Source organism: Marmota monax, unplaced genomic scaffold (assembly GCF_021218885.2).
Source record: "Marmota monax isolate L192 unplaced genomic scaffold, Marmota_monax_Labrador192_F-V1.1 WCK01_AAM20220418_F8-fsc00049, whole genome shotgun sequence".
In the NCBI taxonomy this organism is placed as follows: domain Eukaryota; kingdom Metazoa; phylum Chordata; class Mammalia; order Rodentia; family Sciuridae; genus Marmota; species Marmota monax.
The window spans coordinates 2,306,141-2,330,452 of NW_026694221.1; the positions used below are offsets into that span (position 1 = coordinate 2,306,141).

The window sequence follows — 24,312 nt, forward strand, 5'->3', positions numbered from 1 at the left end:
CTTTCAGCTCCCTGAAGTCATGTTCTTTATCCAGTTGTGAAAGGAGACTGTTAGGTGGATAGTGAATCAACTGTCAGTGAAGTTGCCTTTATTTGACAGCCTTATCTTTACTAGAAAAAGACAAATTTTAGTGACTAACCTGTAACCATTTCAAGTAGCTTTTCTGAGGATAGCTCAAAGTTAAAATTATAGTTAAAATTATTCTGAATTTAATCTAATGGAAACTTTATTTTCTCCTTAATAGAGGATTTGGACCACACCATTATGCATTATATAGGTCTTTCAAGAAATACAGATCAAATGTGAAATTATTCATGTTATGATGAAATGCCCACCATTATATTCTCAATATATTAAATAAATAAATCTCAATATATTTGTGGTCAATCTCCCTGTAAATGTAAAATATATTTGTGGTCAATCTCCCTGTAAATGTACTATAAATGATAATAAATACTTCTTTTCTCCACACCAACTCTCCTTTTATAGATCCACAGGGGAATAAGTCTGAGTGTGTTTTTGCATATGTTTCACAAATACCTGATTTTAATCTTTCAATGTGTGCCTATTCTCTGGCACAGGAGACTCCCTAGAGCTATGTAAATTACCTCTATGACATAGACTCTCAGAGAATAGGAAGTAGAAGATTTAGAGATAGTAGAAGTCACTATCCTATTACCTAATGTGGCATTATTAATGTAATCCTTCATTCTAAAATGAACAAACTCAGTGAATCACAAAGATTCTTCAATTAATACATCTCTGTGAAGGTGCATGCTCATTTTTGAAAAAGGAAAAAACAATGTATTTTCCAAAGGTTTATAACTTAGGTGGAGATTAATGAACCTCATATTCTGGTACTGCATTTCTGTAAGACTTGTATTTTTGCCATACAGTAACAATACTGGAACCCAATTGTCATGAAAGCTTTCTTTTCCTTCCATTCATCAGTGTCCAGACTTTCAACAAAGGTTAGAATAATTGTAGTCATTATCTTACAGAAGGTATTTATGGGGATATAGGGCATTTTCATAATAATGAATAATTTATGGATAGCCAGGGCTTGGTTCATTTTTTGCAAATGGTATGAATTATGAAAACAAATATTTAATGTGAAAATGTGAAACAATATGATTTTAATGAGCATTTACCAAGAGGAAAAATACACATATACTCATAATAATATTTTAATGTGGGTGTTCATTTATTGTAAAGTTATTTTAAATTGAAACTCTTTGCTATAAAAAAGTAGATGAGTAGAAATCATACAGTTAATAAGTTTAAATTTTGGCTTTCCTTTTTGAAGTCTCTATCCTATAATGTCATTAGCAACACCAGAGACTGCTTTTAAAAACAATGAATTAGAAGTTCAACTATAGAACTTGCTAAAATGCTTAAAATAGGATACACATTAAAAATTCAATTTACCCCAGTTCCTGAATTTACTGCATATTTAAATACACATACACACACATACACACACACCTCCTAAAAATGTTTGTATTGACTTAATGTTGACATGCTGGTTTTGATGTGAACATACAAATTTTATATTTTTGAAATCTGTTGGAAATCTAATTCAACTTTTTAATGATAGGAAAGTTAAGTAAATTTTCTGATATTATTCATAATGAATGAATTCCTACAAAATGCCTGCTAATGTCTCTGGCATGTTTTCTATTTTAATATTTTCATTTTTCTTGACTTACACAATATTTATATCTCCATTTACATTTATTTTGTTGCTTATATTCTCAGGGTTTTTTTTTGTTTGCTTCACTATTTGTGTAATTTTAATATATTTTATATATAGGTAGATAGTAGTCATATATTTATTAATAAATAATTTATAACTTCTGAGTTTTGTGATTTTTTTTCTGATAAACCTTTAATCACAGGTCCAATAAGAAGTGAAATTTTATTGCCTACTTTTTTATCTTCAGGAACACCCAAGTTTTTATTTTGTTTTGTTTTATTTTTTAATGATTGTGGCTATGACTCTTGAAGGTCACTTAGGCTCTCCTTTCTTAATTAATATATATGAAGCCCTGCGAGGAAAACCAAAGACTAATTGGGTTCTGTGGTCATTTAGCTGTTCATGCATCATAGGTTCACTTAAAATGCATTGTGGAATAAGTAGTAAGGCAGGACTCAAAGTTTGCTTTTCTCAAAAGGATAATGATTTATATTTTTACATAATAAATATTTTCCATGAATGCATACAGCCATTTTTATTATATTTAAAATACCCATGTCTGATTACTTCTGGCTTTCTTTGCAGATTCATTAATATAACCACTTTATTTCATAAGTAACTAAAAAAATCTCTACAGTTATGCAATAGTTTTAAATGTCAGATAAGGTATTTTTCTCTTCAGTACTGCCTCACTGTATCAGAGTTTTCCTGTCTTTAAAAATGTTTGCAAATTGGTGCAGCCAATATGGAAAGCAGTGTGGATATCCCTTGGAAAATTGGAAATAGAACCAGCATTTGACCCAGCTATCCTTGATCTATACCCAAAGGACTTCAAAACAGCATACTACAGGGACACAGCCACATCAATGTTTACAGCAGCACAATTCACAATAGCAAAATTGTGGAACCAACCTAGATGCCCTTCAGTATTGAGTGGATAAAAAAAAATGTGGCATATATACACAATGGAATATTACTCAGCAATAAAAGAAAATAAAGTCATAGAATTTGCAGGTAAATGGATGGAGTTGGAGAAGATAATGCTAAGTGAAGTTAGCCAATCCCCAAAACCAAATGCCAAACGTTTTCTCTGATATAAGGAGGCTGATTCATAGTGGAGTAAGGAGGGGGAGCATGAGAGAGATAGAGGTACTCTAGAAAGGGCAGAGGGATTGGAGGGGTAGGGAGGGGGCAGGGGGTTAGAAATGATGGTGGAATGTGATGGATATTATTATCCAAAGTACATGTATGAAGACACGAATTGGTGTGAATATATTTTGTATACAGAGATATGAAAATTTTTGCTCTTTATGTGTAATATGAATTATAATGCATTCCACTATCATATATAAATTTTTAAAAATAGAAAAAATAATTTATGCTGGAAATACTTAAAATTCATGAATTTATGTTGACAGTTTTTTTCTTAGTCATCTGTTTTCATTATCTGATTCGTATTTCTCACTAGCGATGTTAGTCTAAATGGGTGAATATATTTGATATACTAAATACAACAAAATAGCACCTTAAAAATATTTCCTAATGTTTTACATTTGAATTTTCACAGTAATGCCTATACAACTTTATAAATATCTTGTAAAGCATCATTTTTCATTAATTATGACTATATAATATAGTAAAAATATCCACAAAAAGTCATCTCTTTGAAAATCGGTATAGTTTTTACCATTCATTCAACTGACATCTCTCAGTAGTGTTTTAAACCATCTAGTACAGCCTCGTAACTTGCTGATTTTATTTTCACTTAATTTACTCTTAGTGTTGCTATGTTGAATAGATTCTCCTATTCACAAACTAGGTGACTTTAATGTTTATAAAGAAATCATATTGACTTTGATTTTTGCCTTTCTGATTTGCCAACTTCCATACATCATTTTAAAGGCAATAATTTTTAATTTTTAGTTATTGAGGTAGATTATTACATACAGATAACACAACATTTTCCCTATATTTTTCTATCTCTTGGCTATGGTCCACAAGGTAGGAATTCTTTTTGTATTTTCTGAGTTTAATGAATTTAGTTTAAGCATAATGCTGGATTTTCAAAATTTATATACCTTCTCCAAAATTATATGTTAAACTTAATGATAAATTTGTGTATATATATATATATATATATATATATATATATATATTATAGACCACAATTGGTCTATAACTCTTATAGAAAATAAAATTTCTATCACTGCTTAAAAAGTATTTTCCCTACAATGATACCTTTTATATTAGTATAATAAATGTCATTCCACAACCATACTTTTCACAACTACATGGATATGTAAAAGTCAGTGAACTGCTTATCCTATGAAAAATTCAAGAAATAAGTAATTGATTGTAATCATATTCTCTTTAAAGTTTTAAGTCTTATGTTTTATGTATTATGAATAGTATCTTTGGTTTCATTTTTTTTCAAAAATTCCTCTCAATATTTGCTGCTTAGAAAGAATACATCTCACATAATTTAACCTTTTCTTAACAATTTGATAGTATAAAGACCAACATCAGTGTTGAACTAGAAAGCTCTTTAGACATTTCATAGTTCAGTTTTTTTTTTTCCATAGAGTAGTCATAAATGATTGTTCTGTGTTAATTTAATGCATTTCCCCCCTGGTTACTCAGTGTCAACTATTGCTGCTTTCAGCTGCCCCAGATCATCCTAATTTATGGGTTTGTAAAAAGGCTTCCAAGTCAGGTAGCTGAGTTTATTAATATTGCATTAAAATTATAGTAAAAAAGCTTTGTGAGAAGACCTAAGGGCCTTTCTGGTGTGTTGAATAAAAGAACTTTATCTTCTTTATAGGAGCTTTTTGTGACAACTATTTTGTCAATTCAAAAAAAAATTTATCAGTTAATTCTGCACTATATTCAAGATAAATGAAGTTGCCAACTATTTGAATTATATATAATGGCAAAAGTCCTGCCATCTATAATTCCAAAGTAGAATGTGCAAGCATTAATTCCTATCATTCTTGTCCCCCAAATATTTATATTTGTCTCTAAAGAAACTCAGAATTGTGCTTTGATAGCATCTTGAGCACTTTTCCCCTGTTTTGTATTTTGAGAACCATCTGTTTACTTTTTCATGAAGGAAATACTTTTGTATTTGTTTTGTATCTAATACCATCTAGTTTTGTTATTGATCTTGGAAAACAAATAATTTACAGATTATACAAATGCAAATTAAAATGAACTAACATTTCTTCCTTCATGGTGCAGTAATTTACTACACATATAATTGCTTGAAGCAGGTGCCGTGTATTTGCTCAAATTTCTGTGCTTAGAAGTCTGGGATGGCAGGTTTGGATGCTCTGCTCAAGACCTCAAGAATCAAGGTTCACTAGACTGTACTACGGAGCTCATTAAGATTGTTGACATAATTCTTTCCTTGTGATTGAATTAAGGTGCTATTTTCTTGCTGGGGGTTAGGTAGGGATTGCTCTCACTTCCTTTCATCTTCAAATCCGCCAATACCAAGTTGAGTCCTGTTCAAACTACAAAATTTTCTGATTTTATCTTTTATAACTAACTGGAGAAACAATTCCATATTTAAGGAATTATATAATCAGGGCCACCCAGGTAATATACCTATCGTAATATGTAAAAAAAATATGTAAAAAAGTAATTCCAAACAATATATATCTCATAATTTTCATTGGTATTATTACTACTTTTTATAGAAAATGGTCATTTTAGGATCATTTATTCTAAGTCACACAACCAAAAAAATACAAAATTTTAGATGACTATAAATTCTAAAATATTAACCATACTAACCATTACCAGGCACATATTGATAATAAATGAATTATGCAATATATAAAATTACACATATGTGTAGTCTTACCAATAAAGTCTCAAAAATATATATCTAGTTTTATTTCATGTTCTTTACATACTGAGAGTTGAGTTTCCCCTTACAATTAAAAAAATATTACATTGTTAGAATGCCATACCAGTTGCTTTATAGTTCATTTAATTATAATAAATATTATACAAAATAATTTTATTATTATACAAAGTGATAGCTCACAGAATGACAGCAAAATTCCCTTCTAAGAGACAATGTAGGCTTCAAAATGATTTAACAAGCTAGTCCAGAATTTAAGATTTAATGGCACCTAATAATAGTCATCTAAGACTAGTCATGTTTATGTTTTAATGGGCTTAAATATTATTATAAATTAGTTGCATACCTTCATTATTTGGAGATTTCAAGTTACAAAAATCTAGATTTCTGCCTCTTCTTAATTAGTTGGATCAATTGGCAATACTAATCCAAAATTTCTAATGGCAATAAAACAAGGACAATTTTTACCTTTAGATAATGTGAGTGTTCTCCAGTTTACAGAAATTGTCAGCACTTCATTGGACACACATTTTATTTTATTTTTTATTTTTGAAAATTGTGAAAAGTTTCATTAATAATGAACACCAAAGTAACTATGCCCTAAAACAAATCTTGCATGTTTTCTAAAGTAATTGCTTATCAAAATAATGGCCCACTCTTATTCATACTGTTGTTTTAATCTATCACAGTACTGTCTTTAAGAAACAACAAAGGCTAAAATTCTTCTAGAAATAATGAAGGGAATATATTTACCCTTACAAATAAAGAAAAATAACAACTTACAAAATAATAAAGTAAAAATAAGAATAAAAAATAAATAATAAAGTTAGTAACTTTATATAAACAGATAATTAAGTAGATTGTTGAGATCATTTTTTAAAAACATTGTTACTAATGATTTTATCAGAAAAAAGAAACATATGCTTCTTTGTCATTGTTAAAAGACAGATAAAATACTTAAAATACATGGTGACTGAATAAGATTATGATGAATTACATTGATTAGTACAACCTGCTCTAAAAATAGAAATGATTCATTATCACTATTAGTATTATTATTAAACTTTTGGTAACTAAGCATAATTGAAGAGAGTAATGAAAATTGGCCTTTATTTCCAGGAAAATCAGGAATGGCTTCCCCCAAATGTCTATATTCTAATCTCTGGAATCTGTGAATATGTTAGATTATATAGCAAATGAGGATTAAATTTATGAAAGAAAAATTAAGATTGCTAATCAGTGGACATTAGCATAAACATATTATATTTATCTGCATTAAGCTGTCAAATCAAGTTAGGGTGAGTTCAGTGTATTCACAATGGTCAGTGTCAGAAAAACACAGTGTTAGTGTTTCTGGCTTTAAGCATAGCAATAGGAACATAAACATCCAAAAGACAAGAAAGCAGTTTTTCCCAGAGACTTCTGAAAGAACACAGTGCTGCCAACACTTAATTTTACTGTGTTTCAGATTCTGGCCTCCAGAACCGTAAAATGATAAATTTGTGTTATTTATATCACTAAGTTTGAGATTTTTGTTTTTACAGCAATCATATGGAATTAATACAGATTCTAATTTGAAACATGAAGGCAGGAATAAGCTGCTATTTTTGCTGTAGCAACTTTTGAAAAACTGAAGTTAGTAAAATCCCCTGTCATGTATTGAAATGTTAAGACATATTTAGCTTATTTGGATAGGCTTTGAAATCCACAACAAGTGCTCAATTTTCCCTTATGAAGAACAATTCCTTTGGTTATTCAGGAACCATTAACTTCACCCATTCACAACTGTTTCTACTGAGGTATATAATTGTATCTCAAATTCTCTATAGAGATTTTAAGCCATGTTTTGGAAATTCAGAAAACTATCAGGTGTTCACATGCTTCCTTGTTCATTCACACCCAAATAATATGAGTTTAATGAGGCTGGATGTATTAAAATTAGGTTATATTCTTTCTTTTGCCACCATTCTCAATAACTGGAAGAGGCAGGCTCTTGTATATTACTTCTTTATTTTTAATTAGGCATTCATAAAATAGGAATACTGTTGAACTTTGAAAATTCAGATGGCCTTGAAATATTCAACAAATGTAATTCACCTTGGAGTTTGGATTTATACACGGTGGAATAAAATATTCTCTATAAAATAGAATAAATATGTTAAAAATATTAAATAAACACATTTGTTTAAATACTATGTAAATGATAATAAATACTATAATATAATTTATGAACATTACAATTTATTACTATTCTAAATAATTGCCTCATAATGCTTCAAATGTAGTTGTATATGGAAATTAACTTCTATTTTTAGTTACATCTGAAAGCAGATTAAATGCATCTAATCCAGTATCTGTACTATTATAGCTATGATAGGTTTGAATAGAATCGGAGCATAAATTGTAAGTTTTACTTCAATTAGCAAAACTTCTGTTTCCAAGATGTTTATATTTGTTTTGTTCATTGCTTGTTAGGTTCTAAAATATGAATGAGTCCCCAAAGGAATGTTTTCCCTAGATTTGCAACCTTGTATTACAAGTGAAACAGATCTTCAGTGTTTGAAGTAAAAGTACACAAAAATATGGATATTTTTGTGAGGGTGTTTAATCTTCAAAAAAAAAAAAGAAGTATTGGTGAATGTGTGTCTGCACAGTAAGACCAAATACTGAAGCACTATTATGATTAATAGCTGTATCATTTCATGTAAATACTTGCAAACTCATTCTTGGCAGACATTTTCAATGGGAATTGAGTAACTAAACACATTAAAACAAGTCTCACCAGCAATTTAGCTTAGTACTTTAATTTTCGTTTTATTAATCAGTTATCAAATTCACAAATTTATGTATAAAAAGCTTTTAGATAAAGACGTTTTACTTTGAGATTATAGCATGTTGGTAAGGATAGAAGAATATTTTATGTCACTAAATTTTATTAAGCTATTTTGCAGATCAATTTTAAAAACAGGTTAAAAAACATAGTAAATAGTTGATTAAATATCTTACAGTTGACTTCTAAAAATTTATTAAAGACATAAGACAAATTTAAAGAGAAACATAGTAATATTTTATTCAAGTACTGCTCTTTCAGAAATTTATACAGACAACACACACAGTTTAGTCACTTAAAAGGAATTTTATGCCAGGCATAATGGTGCACGACTATAATACCAGTGACTTGGATCACAGATTCAAAACCAACCGCAGCAACTTAGCGAAGCTGTAAGCATCCTGGTGAGACCCTGCTTTAAAATAAAAAATAAAAAAGAACCGGGATGTTGCCAGTAATTAAGCACCCTTCAGTTCAATCCCTGGTACCAACCAAGAAAAAAAAAGTGTGTGTGTTGGGGGGCTTGTCCAAGTTTCTTCAAATTGGGACTATGCCACTAAAATGGTTAACAGTAAGAGGTTTTAAAATCTACTGACAAAACTGTCATGCCTAACAATGTTTCTATTGAATCAATATTTTAACCTGAGAGCATTATGTAATTCAAAGAAATTGAACATTTGTGACTATTTTGATCATTAGTGTCTGACAAGAAAATAAAGTAGTTGAATTACTACTTCCTTTGTTTTTCTGCTGTTCTTTTCTTTAAGTAAAATGAATGTGACAACAGTTTTTCACATCCTATTATGTACACTGTCTTGGGGGCAGGCTTTATATTGGATTAGTAGCAATTCTTGATTATTTGATTTTATGTTTTATCAGGAGCTACAACCATAGAGAAATATGACCTCAGAACAAATTTGTGGATCCAGGCAGGGATGATGAACGGCAGGAGGTTGCAGTTTGGTGTGGCTGTTATTGATGACAAACTCTTTGTAATTGGAGGTCGAGATGGCTTAAAGACACTGAACACTGTTGAATGTTACAATCCCAAAACCAAGACCTGGACTGTCTTACCACCAATGTCAACACATAGACATGGTCTAGGTAAGATCTCTTTATTGATATTACTATTGCAAACATGTTATTGATATGGTAATGATATAAATCATTTTTACATTTATGCAAATTATAGGCTTATTTGAAGCATATTTTTCCTTCTAAATTCTTGACATTTTCCTGTTTTGATAAATGTGCACTAAACTATTGAGAGAGATGTTGAATTCACCAAAGACATCTAGACTTCAGACTGTCACTAAGGCTTTTGCATCTGACTTTAATATATTTGATATAAAAAATATAGTGAGGAATCGTATAGAGGCAAAGTTAGTGAAGTCCAGAAGAAGAAATAGTTATTGCAAATTGAGTAAAGCTTAAGATGGCCTCTCCCATAGTGCTAGATAAGCAATTTTACCTGATTGTACTATTAATGGATTCCACCTTGAAAAATCTGTGAGGAAAAGGGTAATACAGGTATAAAGAAACAGTGACATAACAGCTGGCACAGTGAATCAGTATGATAGGATTCATCTGGTTTCTACTATGGAGTAATTTGTAAAGAGAACTATATTTGGATTCAGAAAATCCATGCATGAATCTTTAATTTACCAACTTATATATTCATGTATGGGGGCCAGCACTCAAAGTCAGTCTCAGTTACTGATTTGCCACCAATTCAAGTTTATTAAGTAATAATAATTAATAAAGATTATGAAATCACTTTGTAAATTATAAAGTTCTATGCAATTAGAAAAAAGAGAAATTTAATAAACACTAATGCTTGCTGAATTTGTACTTTGTATCATAGTGCTTGTAAGGAGAAGTGCAAATTACTAGTTTCAAAGACTTGAAATATGCCAGGTAAATTACTGAATGGTTTTTTGTATGTTCAGAATATATATATTAAGGAGATGTCAGGGTTTAATTGTAAATAAACAGACTGAAATATTCAGAGGAAAAAAATTGCAGAGCATTTCAAAAGCAACTATAAATAATCATTCTGTACTGAAGTGTTCAACAATTTACTTCCAATTTGTATCTATTCTCTTTTGAATCTAAGCAAAATTAAATATACACATGTACATAGATAGATCAAAAAATACCTGTGAACTAAAGAATCATTTTTACTTCATATTAAGCTGGTTCATCTAAGTTTCTTTAGTATGCTCATAAGTAAAATCTAGGAATATTATTAAATGTCTGAGAATATTTTCAAAGTTCTAGACTTCTATTTTATATAAAAGTCTATTAATTATTTAAATCTCAATGGACCCAACTAATTTGTAATATGGATAAGAGCATCAATCCCAAATTATTTTTCCCCAGCTAATAATCATGGTATAAAAAAGTATCTTCTAGGACATACTTTTCTCTAAGTATAATTATAAATTGAAAGATTTGGGATTAAAAAAAAACTATATATGTTGTTTTTAGTAGCCAGCTAACTAACTACTTATGCTTCTGTGTTAGAGAAATATAGAGAATAAGTACTCGGGATTGGAAGCATTAGAATGAAATATCTTCTTCCCCCTTTTTGTTTTCATCATTCAATTTCTTTCTATTAATATAGGATAAAAACTAATTGCATCCCAACAAAACATATTAAATCATTTTGACCAGAATATACTTTCAGTGGTATAGTTTCAGATGTAAAAGTATGTAGGATTAGGGTTTGCCTCAAATCCTATCACACAGATTGCTGACTCTTGAGACCTCAATGCTGAGCAGGATGACAAAGATGATTCTCTTGGACAGACTCTGGTAATGTGTCGAATTAAGAACCCAGTGAAAAGATGCATAGTTTTCTGTAAGGCTGCACAGAAAACTATGAAGCAAGTACCATAGACAGCTGAAGTGTAATGCAATGTTTCCCACAGGTTTTAGAGACCCAATTAAAACTCTAGTAGTCCAATATTTTCATGTCTAAACCTTTCTTCTGTTTTGCTGTTGTTTCCATTTCATTTCCATTACCTGGATCATGTTGCCACTCTCTTTCATGTCAATGGTTTTCTCTGTTTTACTTGTTACTGGTTGTTAATTCTTGACACTTTTTAAAAATTTTTTATACATTTATTTTATTTATTTATTTTTATGTGTTGTTGAGGATAAAACCCAGGGCCTGGCATATATGAGGTGAGCGCTCTACTGCTGAGCCACAACCCCTGCCATTTTTTTTAATAGTATCCTGCACTACTCTGAAGATCTAAACTGATTAGGTTAGTAATAAAATCATAAGACAGAGCATATTTCTGAGCACAGTTCTCATCTCAAAATGTGTCAATGGCTTACAAATCCCAGTGTATACAAAACCGCCTTTGATTAGATAGTAATCCAAGTTCCAGTCAGTTGAAACCAGACTGAGAGGAATCCAAAACACATATCTGTGTGTTCTGTGTCCTCTCCTGTGGAAGAGTGCTTGCTGTATGAACATTCATATTCTTTTATAATCATCTGAGTCACAACAACTTCAACATTACATGTCATACCCATGTAAATAAAAATCCTTGGCCTCAGATTGTTGATCCTCCTATATCATGTGAGTCTGCTTTACCTTTTTATGTCTTCTAGGGACTTTTAATTCATCAATGTTGATATTTAATCCATCATGTCTTTTAAATTTTATTTAATCAGTTCTCTTTATTCCTTCCTGATAGATAAACTTAATATCCAGTCTTCAAAAATATGCTCAGTATGCATACATCATAATACTTACACCATGTATCAACATCTTAATGTGAGTTAATTATATTGTACATTGTAATAAGTCCTACTCAGAAATTCATCATAATCACTAATTGTATTAATATCCTCCTTATCTCTATTTGGTTATTTGGTTGTTTATTATTCCCATTTCAAATTCTTATCTACCTAATTAACTCTTTTTTATTCATTATAGGTGATTACCTTCCTTCTCCTCTGCTTCTTCCAACTTTCCTTCACCTTTTTGTCCTTTTGTCTGCTTTCTCTCATTATTCCTTCTACTCCTATTTACTCCCCTTCTTTTCTTTCCTACTTTTTCTCCTCATTCTTTTCATCATGTTCTTCTTCCTCCTCTCTCCAAATTTCTTCTTTTCTTTTTTCCTTTCCCTTCTAATTTTGTTTCATAGCAGTTGTGGCCAATTAAGTATGTGATTTTATTTCTGAACACTCATGAAGGCACATCAGATACTCTGGAAATTGTATGCAGGGCTAATGTATATGATATTCTCTGTGCCTTATTAAAATAATCAAGAATGTATGAGGCTTGGAGCTCTAAATGCGCAAGCTAACTTTACCCAAATTATCTGCTATTTTCCTGAAAAATTGACCCTCAGAGGCACATCTATGTTTACTTCAGTTTGTACAAGAATTTGCTTTTGTTAACCTTTTCTTTAGCTTTTCCTTGTATATAATGCCCTGACTTTAAAACTGCCAACTGACCCCAAAAGTCAATATCCAGGTCTGCCAGTCAGCTGTTATTAATATATCCTCATCCAAGCTGGGCTCTCATGTCATCCTCATGTTCTGGCAAGCCCATTCTGGCAAATCTACACAGGCACTGATGTTTCATTGCCTAGCAGTATAGATATGCAACAACTCTTCTTAACAGAACAATATGAGGTAGTAAAAGGAGCACAAGACAAGTTTTCCTTCATGATGTCCCCCTGACTGAGTCAGTGCCCTAAGTTTCCACATCACGAAACTGAAGTGACTTCTGTTTTCCTGGTTATTTTTACAGACTTGGTGTTAGTTTCTCAAACAGGGGATAGATTTTCCCTTTAATGTAGTTATCTAATAGATTGGATTTGAGTGTAAACCAACCACATGTACTCATTTTCTCTTTATTCAGAATGACCAATTTTATTTTCCACATAATTTTGTGGCATGCCTCAGAATTATAAGTTTCAATACATAATGCCATAATGTGCATTCAAATAATAAAGAGCTAGAATCTAAAGTAATTTTTTAAATAAAAAGAATAAATAAAGCTAAGCACAGTGGTGCATGTCTGATTATCCAGAGGGGCAGAAGTAGGAAGATTATATGCTGTCAGGATTTCAGGAGTTTGAGACTAGCCTGGACAACACAGCAAGATCTTGTCTCAAGGGGAAAAAAAAAAACTTGAAGCATTTTAACCTGGATAGCTTTATTTTCCCTTTGATTTCTGTTAAAAAAAAAAAGGAAAGAAAGAAAATGCTTATATTTTTATGAGAAAATCACAAGTGATTTAATTGCTAAAGATGATTATGTAGTTAAAATGTTTCACAGCTGTCAATAAATTAAGAAACTTGCTTGATGAAACAGCATACTAAAATTCTGAGCACATTAAGTCTGTCATACCAAGGGAGCCATGTGTCTGTCTGGAGAATTAAACTAATTAAGACCTCAGTTCTCCCAATTTTCCACAAATCTTTTATTTTATCATTTATATTTTTAAAACACATGATTTATAAATTATAAATAATATGTAATATGTATAAATTTTCCCCACATTTTATAATGTATAAAGTTGAAACAGACATTATTATCACTGTGTGTTTATATGTGACTGACCAATGTGATTCTGCAACCTGTGTACTCAGAAAAATGAGAAATTATAATCCATCTGATTCAAATATATGCTATGTCAAGATCATTATACTGTCATGTTTAACTAAGTAAAACAAACAAACAAACAAAAAGAATAAGACATTACCAAAACAAAGTGCATTGAATTCTATTAAGGAAAAATTGATAAACAATAATATAAGGAGTGGGGTTTTTGTTTTGGTTTTTGTTTTTGGTACCAGGCATTGAACTCAGGGACATATAGCCCCAGCCCTATTTTGTATTTTATTTAGAGAGGGGGTCTCACTGAGTGACTTAGCACTTCACCTTTGTTGAGGCTGGCTTTGAACTTGGGATCCTCCTGTCTCAGCCTCCCAAGAGGCTGAATTACAGGCCTGCACCGTTGCACCTGACAAGCAATGTAACAACTGTTTATTTTGGAGTTTTGACATGCCAGACACCATGCTGTATGGGAAATGTATGGCAAGGATTATTTTATTTTGATAGTTTGTTTTCAATTCCATTACAATTAATATATCATAAAACTTTCAAAACGTAGAAAGCAACAGTTTTGAGTTATTCAAAGAATAGAACAACCATTTTTTGTCATCCCCAAAAAAGAAACCCTTTACCAAATAATAGTCTTTTTTGCCCCATTCTCCTGGGAAACTTTTAATCTATTTGATTTGCCTATCCTGGATATTTCTTATAAATAGAATCGTACAGACTGCAGTCTTTTGTGAATTTTTAAAATGTAGCTTATTATTTTCAAGGTTTATTCAATGGAGCATATTTGAGCATTTCCTTTCTTTTATGGTTGATACTGTTCACTGTTAGGCTTCATGACATTCTTTCTTTATACATAACCATTACAAAGACACTGGGTTCTTTCTACTTCTTAGCTATTATGACTGAAACTGCTATAAACATTTTTATGCATTTTTCTTTGAATATATTTTCAGTCCTCCTGTGCATAGATATGTGGGTAGGATTGTTGCATCATATGGTAACTCTATATTGTTTTCCAGAATGGCTGTATCATTTTCCTATCCATACCAGCAATGCATGGGGTGCAAGTTTCTCCAAATCCTTGTCAACACCTATTATTTTTATTATAATCATCCTAATTTATTTGACATAGTACCTCATTGTGGCTTTACACATGTCTCTCTAGTGATTTTTTTTTGAGAATCTTTCTGTGCTTATTGTCTTTTCATATATCTTCTTTAGAAAAAAATCTCCATTAAAATATTTTGCCCAATAAGTGCTTGAGGATTTTTTTAATTTGCATAAATTTATTGGTCAGTGCTTCTAAAAACAACTTTTATAAAAAGGTGACGAATTAGTGAAATGTTGAACATTGGTGGAAATAGAGGCCTCATCCAGTCCTGTAAGAAAGTCTAGAATTGCTTTGACCAAATAAACTGTAAGTTTTAAATAGTGATCTGCAATGGTGATATAGTCTGTGATTACTGGAAAAGAAGGTGGAACATAGCAGAAATATCTGATATAACCTTATATTCTATAACACATTTAAATATATTCATAATGTAAAAATCTATTTTCTACTAACATGAAGTTTTATGTTACAAAGATGTTTCAAATGACTCTCAATGACTCAAAGGACAACTTTCTTATTAAAGTTAAGTTGTAAGTGTTATTTTTATATTCTACATAAAAATCCTCTATCATATATAATATTTGTAAATATTTTTTCATTAGTTTTCTTAATGATGTCCTTTGAAACACAAAAGTTATTAATTTGTTGAAGTTCTTTTAATTATTTTCATTGCCTATGGTTTTTGCAGCATATGTAATTAATAATAATATAATCTGTGCTGTTATAGAGTTATACTTATGCTTACATGTAAAAATATTATATTTTTAGGTCCTAACTAAAGGAATACAATCCATTTAGAGTCATTTTTTTTAACCTGGTGTGAGAGAGCAGTTTTTTTTTTCTTTTATTTGCATGAAGTCCTAACACCGTTTGTTTTAAAGGTCTTTCTTTCACATGGGCACCCATGTAAATTCAGTTGATTTGTAGCTGGATATTGATCTTCTATGCTGAAGCCTTGCTAAACATTTTAATAGGTTAGTAGATTATCTGTGTATTTCATAAGCATCTCTTTATACAAGATTGTGGTTTTTTGCATGTTTGGATAATTTTTTTTCTTTTTTAAAGGTCACATGATTTTAATTTCCTATCTTCACCTATTTTCTCTGATTAGATTTTTCAGTTCAGTATTTAATGGAGGAGCTTTCAACATTAAATAGTACATTTGGCATCTACTGTTTGTTTGTTACCTGATTGAATACTCAAAGCTACCATATTCTACAAATGATGTTTTAAAATGATGTTTTAAAGATACAAAAATATTATGAGCAGAATAGTTAACTTTTTAAGTCACAACATCTTATAAGGAAGATAAGGGATGTTAATCTAAATTTGACTTAAAATTCATATTCTAATATAAGAATGTTGTTGTGTATAAAAAGATAAATAAAATGTTCTGTTTATAAATACATTTTCTGTTTTCACTTGATCAGTCTATGCTCACTCTATCAATTTACTTTATAAAAGACAAATGCATGTGGAAAAAAAAGTCATTTCATTTCTGAGATCCTAAATTCTTTTTTTAATTTTTAAGTTTATTCTAACCAGTTACACATGACAGAAGAATGCATTTTGACACACTGTACGCAAATGGAGCACAACTTCTCATTTCTCTGGCTGTATGTAATGCAGAGCTACACACCAATAGTGTAACATACATGTACATAGGGTAATAATGTCTGTCTCATTCCATCCTTCCCATCCCCACAATCCCCTTCCCTTTCCTTACTCCCCTCTGCCCAATCCAAAGTTCCTTCATTCTTCCCTCCCCCTTCCTTCTTCCCTCCCCCTTCCTTCCCCCACTACAGATCAGCATCCACTTATCAGAGAAAACATTCAGTCTTTAGTTTTAAGGATTGGCTTATTTCACTTAGCATGATATTCTCCAACTCCGTACATTTACCTGTAAATGCCATAATTTCATTCTTCTTAAGGCTAAGTAATATTCCATTGTGTATATATATATATACCACATTTTCTTCATCCATTCATCTGTTGAAGGGCACCTAGGTTGGTTCCTTAGTTTATCTGTTATAAGTTGATCTGCTATATAACATTCATGTGGCTGTGTCAATGTAGTATGCTGATTTTAAGTCCTTTGGGTATACTCGGAGGAGTGGGATGACTGGGTAAAATGATCATTCCATTCCAAGTTTTCTGAGGAATCTCCATACAGCTTCCCATAGTGGTTGTACCAATTCACAATCCCACAGCAATATATGAGTGTGTCTTTATCCACGCATTCTTGCCAACTCCTATTATTGCTTGTACTCTTGATAGTTGCCACCAAATGAAGTTCTTAGCATGGATGATCAATTGTATAGATTCCTGTAGGATGAATATGAGGAATGGGTCAACTAAAATATTTGATTGACTTAGATATTGAGGTAGATATACTTATGAAAATATGGATAGGTTGTGGGAAATTAGGTAAGTAAATAGGTAAGTATATTCTGTTCTATGACTTTTAAAATTTTTTTATTTGTTCTTTTTAGATATACATGACAGCAGAATGTGTTTTGACATATTTTACATATATTGAGTATAACTCATTTTAATTGGGATGCCATTCTTGTGGTTGTACATGATGTGAAATTTCACTGGCAGTGTATTCATATATGAGCATAGGAAAGTTCTGTCCAATTAATTCTAGAGTCATTCTGATTACTATCCCTACTCCTTTCCCTTCATTACCCTTGGTCTAATCCATTGAACTTCTATTTTCCTTCCCACTCACATTGTGTGTTAGCATCCACATTACCAGAGAAAACATTCAACCTTTGGTTTGGGGGATTGTGTTATTTCACATAGCATGATAGTCTACAGATCCATCCATTTAGGAATAAAAATCATAAAGTCATTCTGTAATGTGTTAGAGTAGCTTCTATGTTTTATTTTGTCATTGATTTCTAATTTTATTCTATTTTTTGTTTGCCTTTTAATTTTGCGTAAAATTTTAATGCAAAATGTTTGTTTTATGTGATCAAATCTATTAATCATTTTATTGGCATCATCTAAAAAAGAATGCAAAGTATTATTATCTTTGCATTACTTTATGACAGAGTAATATTCCATTGTGTATACATATCACATTTTCTTTATCCATTCATCTATTGAAGGACACCTAGGTTGGTTCCATACCTTAGATACTGTGAATTGAACTACTATAAACATTGGTGTGGCTGTTCTAGTATGCTGATTTTAAATCCTTTGGGTATATACTGACTAATAGGTTAACTGGGCCAAATGGTGGTTCCAATCCAAGTTTTCTCAGGAATCTCCATATGCCCTCCAGAGTGATTGCACTAATTTGCAGTCCCCCACCAGCAATTTACGAGTGAACCTTTTTCCCACATCTTCACCAACATTTATTGTTACTTGTATTCTTGATAATTATTATTCTGACTGGAGTGAAATAAAATCTCAGTGTAGTTTTAATTTGAATTTCTCTAATTGCTAGAGAGGTTGAATATTTTTTCATATATTTGTTGACCATTCATATTTATTTTTCTATGAAGTGCCTGTTCAGTTCTTTTGACCATTTATTGATTGAATTATTTTTTTGGTGTTAAGTTTTTTGAGTTCTTTATATATCATGGTGCAGGTAGTAAAGATTTTTCTCCCATTCTGTAGTGTCTCTTCACATTCTTGATTGTTTCCTTTGCTGTGAAGAAGTTTTTTTGTTGTTTTTTATGTTTGTTTTTTTTTTAATTGATACCATCCTATTCATTGTTTCTTGATTCTACTTCTTGAGTTATAGGAGTCTTATTGAGGTTGTTGGTTCCTATGTTGACATGATGGAAAATTAGGCCTATTTCCTTCTACAAGGTGCAAGGTCTGTTGTCTAATGCCTAGGTTGTTGACCCACTTTGAGTTGAGTTCTTTGCAAGGTAAGAGATAGGGATTAAATTCCATTCTGCTACACATGAATTTCCAATTTTCCTAGACCTTTTGTTGAAGAGGCTATCTTTTCTCCAATGTAGATTTATGGCACTTTTGTCTAGGATGAGATAACTGTATTTATATGGATTTGTCTCTGTGTCTTCTACTCTGTTCCATTGGTATTCATGTCTGTTTTGGTGCTAATACCATACTGTTTTTTGTTATTGTGGCTTTGTATATAATTTAAGGCATAGTAAGGTGATGTCTCCTGCTTCACTTTTCTCACTAACAATTGCTTTTGCTATTCTTGGTTTCCTATTTTTCAAATGAATTTTATGACAGCTTTTTCTATTTCTATGAAGAACATCATTGGAATTTTAATAGGAATTGCATTAAATCTGTATAGCAATTTTGTACTAATGGGTATTTTGACAATATTAATTCTTTTTTTAATTTATTTTTATTAGTTGTTCATGGACCTTTATTTTATTTACTTATTTATTTGTGATGCTAAGAATTTAACCCAGTGCCTCACACATGCTAGACAAACACTCTACCACTGAGCCATAACCCCACCCTTGACAATATTAATTCTGCCTATCCAGGAACATGGAAGATCTTTCCATCTTCTAAGTTCTTCTTTAACTTCTTTATTTAGTGTTCTGTACTTTTCATTGTAGAGGTTTTTCACCTCTTTTGTTAGATTGATTCCCAGGTTTTTTTGTTGTTGTTGCTGTTTTTTAATTTTTTTTATTGTTGAGGCTATTGCAAATGGGGTAATTCTCCTAATTTCTCTTTCAGCTGATTCATCATTGGTCTATGGGAAAGCAATTGATTTATGGATGTTAATTTTGTATCCTAACTTTGCTGAATTCATTTATGACTTATAGAATTTTTTTGGTGAAATTTTGGGTCTTCTAAATATAGGATCATGTCCACATCAAATAGAAATAATTTGAGCTTTTCTTTTCCTATTTTTATTCCTTAATTTCATTTTCTTTCTGTTTTTTTTTTCTAATTGCTCTGGATAAAGTTTCAAGAATGTTGAATATAAGTGGTGAAAGAGGGCATTCCTGTGTTGTTCAAATGTTTAGAAGGAATGCTTCAGTTTTTTTTTTTTCATTTAGAATGATACTGGCCTTGGGTTTAACATATCTATAGCTTTTACAGAGTTGGGTATGTGTCTACTATCCCTAGTTTTTCTCATGTTTTGAACATGAACAGATGCTGCATTTTGTCAAATGCATTTTCTGCATCTATAGAAATAACCACGTGATTCTTGTCTTTAAGCTACTGATGTTGTGAATTACAGTTATTGATTTCTCTATGTTCAACCAACCTTGCATTCCTGGAATGAACCTGCTTGACCATGGTGCACAATCTTTTTAATATATGTTTGCATGTTATTTGCCAGTATTAAGAATTTTCACATCAATGTTCGTGGAGGGTATTGTTCTGAAGTTTTCTTTCCTTCATATGTCTTTGTCTGCTTTTGGTATACAGGGTGATACTGACTTCATAGAATGAGTTTGGAAGGATTCCCTCCTTTTCTATTTAATGTAATAATTTGAGAAGAATTGGTGTTAGTTCTTCTTTGAAGGTCTCCTGAAGCTCTGCTGAGAATCTGGCTAGTCCTGAGATTTATTTTGTTGGAACTTTTGAAGGTGCCTTCAATTTTATTGCTTGAAATTATTCTGTTTGATCTTTATATTTTCCTTACTCAATTTTTGTAGGCCAAATGTCTCTAGAAATTTGTCTATGTTTTCAAGATGTTATATTTTATTAGAGTATAAATTTTAAAAATATTTGCTCATTATTGTCGGTATTCTAGTATTGTCTTTGTGATATTTTACTTCATCATGAATTTTAGTAATTTGAGTTTTTCCCTCTTTCTCTTTGTTAGCTTGGCTAAAGGTATGTCAATTTTATTGACTTTTTTCTAAGTTCCAGCTTTTTGTTTCATTGATTTCAGGAAACTTTTTTTGGTTTAGGAAAATGTTTTTTTGGTTTTAATTTTATTGTTTTGGGCTCTAATTTTAATTATTTCCTGTTTTCCACTGCTTTTGGTGTTGATCTCTTCTTTTTCTACAGCTTTGAGATGTAAAGTTAGGTTACTTATTTGGTTAATTTTTATTCTTTTAATTAATGAACTCAATGCAATAAACTTTCCTCTTAGAACTTCCTTCATAGTGTCCCAGATATTTTGATATGTTGTGTGGCTATTCTCATTTACTTCTAAGTAATTTGTTTATTTCATTTCTGATTTCTTCTTCTACCCATTGGTCATTCAATAGTATTTAGTCTCCAGGTGTTAGAGTAGCTTCTATTTTTAAATTTATTATTGATTTTTAATTTCATTCCACTATGATATGATTGAATGCAAGGTATTATCTCTTTTTTGTTTGGTAAAGTTTCTTTGTGGTCTATCATATGGTATATTTTATAGAAAAATACATGTCTATTGAGCATAAAGTGTAGTCAGTCATGATGGGTAAAATATTCTATATATGTCAGTTAAGTCTAAATTATTAATTGTGTATTTTAGCTCTATACCTTCTTTAGTTATTGTTTGGAAGTCCTTTCAAGTGGTGAAAAAGGCATGTTAAAATCACGCAGTGTTGTTGTGTTCTTATCTGTTTGATTCTTGAGATTGTGAAGGGCTTGTTTGATGTATGTAGATGCTCCATTTTGAGGGGCATAATTATATAAGACTGTTATGTCTTATTGATTTATATAGTTCCATTAAGCTTATGAAATATCCTTCTTTATCCCCTCTGATTAATTTTGACATGCAGTCCATTTTATCTAATATTAGTATAGAAACCCCTGCTTGTTTATGAGATTTATCTGCATAATAATTTTTTCCCATCCTTTTACCTTTAGTCTTTGGAGCCTTTGACTATATGTTCAGTCTCCTAGAGTCACCATACTGTTCAATCTCAATTCTAAATCCAATCTGTTAGTCTCTGTCTTTTGATTGATGAGTTTAGGCCATTTACATTCAATGTTGTTATTGAGAAATGATTTTTAGCCCCTGCCATTTTGATTTATTAATTCAAATTAGTTTCTCCTTTGATTGACTATTCCACTGTAGTTCCTCCCTTTGCTGTTTTTCACTTTTATTTTTCATTTCTTCTTCATGAAATATTTTGTTGAGTGTGTTTTGTAGTGCAGGTTTTCTACTTGTGAATTCTTTTAACTTTTATTTATCATGGAAGTTTTTTATTTCATTGTCATCTCTGAAGCTTAATTTTGCTGGGTATAGTATTCTTGGCTATCATTCATTTTCTTTCATAGCTTGGTATATACCATTCAAAGTCCTCCTACCTGTAAGGGTCTGGGTTGAGAAATCAGCTGAGATACAGATTGGTGTCCCTATAAATGTGACCTGTCCTTTTTTCCTCTGGCATCCTTTAAAATTATATTCTTAGTCTGCATGTTAGGTATTTTAATAATAATGTTCCCTGGTGTGAGACTGTTGTAATTTTGTATATTTGGAGTCCTGTAAGCCTCCTGTATTTCATTTTTCATTTCATTCTTAAGGTTTGGGAAATTTATGATATCATTTTATTGAAAAAACTAATTGTGCATTTCATTGGTTTGAACTCTGAGCTTTAATCTGTCCCACTATATCTTAAATTTGGTCTTTTCATGGTCTATTCACAATTGTTCTGCCTGCTCAACTTTATTTTTATCTTCATTGCCTGAAACTCTATCTTCTATGTGGCCTAGTCTGCTGGTGATGATTTCCATTAAATTTTTAATCTGTTTTATTGAGGATTTCTGCTTGACTTTTTTCAGAATCTCTATTTCTTTATTGAAATGATATTTTAGTTCCTGTATATTCTCTGATTTTACCCCATATATCATTGTTTACCTTGTAGATAAGTTTGTCTATGAACATTTTACACATTTTATCTGATATTTATTTCACTGTAATGTCAATGGATTCTATTATTGAAGTATTTTGATTTGTTTGTAGTGATGTGTTCCTTGCTCTTTATGTTGTTTTGTGTATACCCATCTAATAGGGATCTGAGGCAGTAGTAGAGTTTCTACCCTGTGTACATACAGAGCCCCTGAAGGTTTCCAGCACCTCAAAGTTTGTTAGAACACAAATAATAACAACCAATGCAAACAATATACAGCAATAACCTAAACAGTTTTTTGCTATGACATCTACAATGTTAATTTGCACAATAAACAGTATGATGTGATCAATTATTAACAGAGTAAAAACAGTTTTCAAAGGTTTAAAAAATTTTGACTGATGAAAAGGAAGAGAACAGAAATGATGTAGGATGTGATGATTATAAGGCAGGAGGAGAGAAAATAAAGGTAAAATTTAAAGGAATATTTAAAAAGAAAATACTAGATATTGGCTGTTAGCAGAAGAATGGAGAGAAAAACAATCTAAGGAAACAGATAAGTGAGAGAAAAAAGGATATAGAATAAAAATTTTAAAAAATAAAAATAGAAAACAAGACTGAAATATATTAATCCAACATTCTAGTCCTCAAAATATTGATCCATGAAAAGTAACCACCTCTAAAAAATGCTAGAAAATAGATAAAAGAAACAAATATGAATATGTATAAGTATCAATGAACCACTCACATTCCAATTAAACAGATTAAAGAGGAAATAAAATAAAAAATCTAAAAATGATCTCAAAAAGTCAAAAATTTATTTCTATTTGAGTTCAAAAGTTTCTCAGCTTCCCTTCTCAGCAGTGTTATATGGGGTGGGCTGGATTGTGATTTCTGTTTCACCCTCACAGTGGGGTTCCAGAGCTGAGAGGATTCCTATAAGCAGAGCTCCTTGAAGCAGGGGTAAGTTCCAGGTTATTTGTTAAATGGCGATTGGTCTGAAGATTTTAAATCAGCACACCTCCAGGATCCAGCAGTTGCTGGTCCATGCGGGCAGAGTGCACCCCAGGGACCTCCTCTGGGTTTCACTTGTGTTGTAGAAGAGCCAATCTTTAGTCTGCTCCATCATTCCACATTCCCTGGTCTCTCCACTTTGGTCTCCAAATTCAATTATTCCCACCTCCCTTTGAATTCCCAGTCATGTGCATCTCTCCCAGCTGGTTCTGAAAGTGGATGGTCTGTATTGGGAGGAAGGCCTCCATGTGGGTTTTCATAATGTGTGCTCCTGTGTGTATAACCCCTCCACATTTGATTTTCTCCTGATCACTTAGGCATTCTGTGTGTCATGCCGTGCAGGTTTTCCAGGCCTTTATTTTGGGCCAAGATGAGGTTTGCCAGGAATTGGCTTCCCCAGCTGCTGGCCACCATGTCACAACTCCAGAATGGTTCCTTTATCTGTCCTTTGTG

General features: G+C 31.3%; 1 protein-coding gene across 1 annotated transcript in view; it reads left to right on the forward strand.

Annotated features, from left to right (window-relative positions):
• Positions 1 to 24,312, forward strand: part of Klhl1 (kelch like family member 1) — a 404,701-nt gene that overhangs the window by 288,966 nt on the left and 91,423 nt on the right. Inside the window, exon 7 of the mRNA XM_046466456.2 lies at positions 9,274 to 9,498. Coding sequence (XP_046322412.1) covers positions 9,274 to 9,498 — 225 coding nt within the window. The remainder of the gene's footprint in view (positions 1 to 9,273; positions 9,499 to 24,312) is intronic.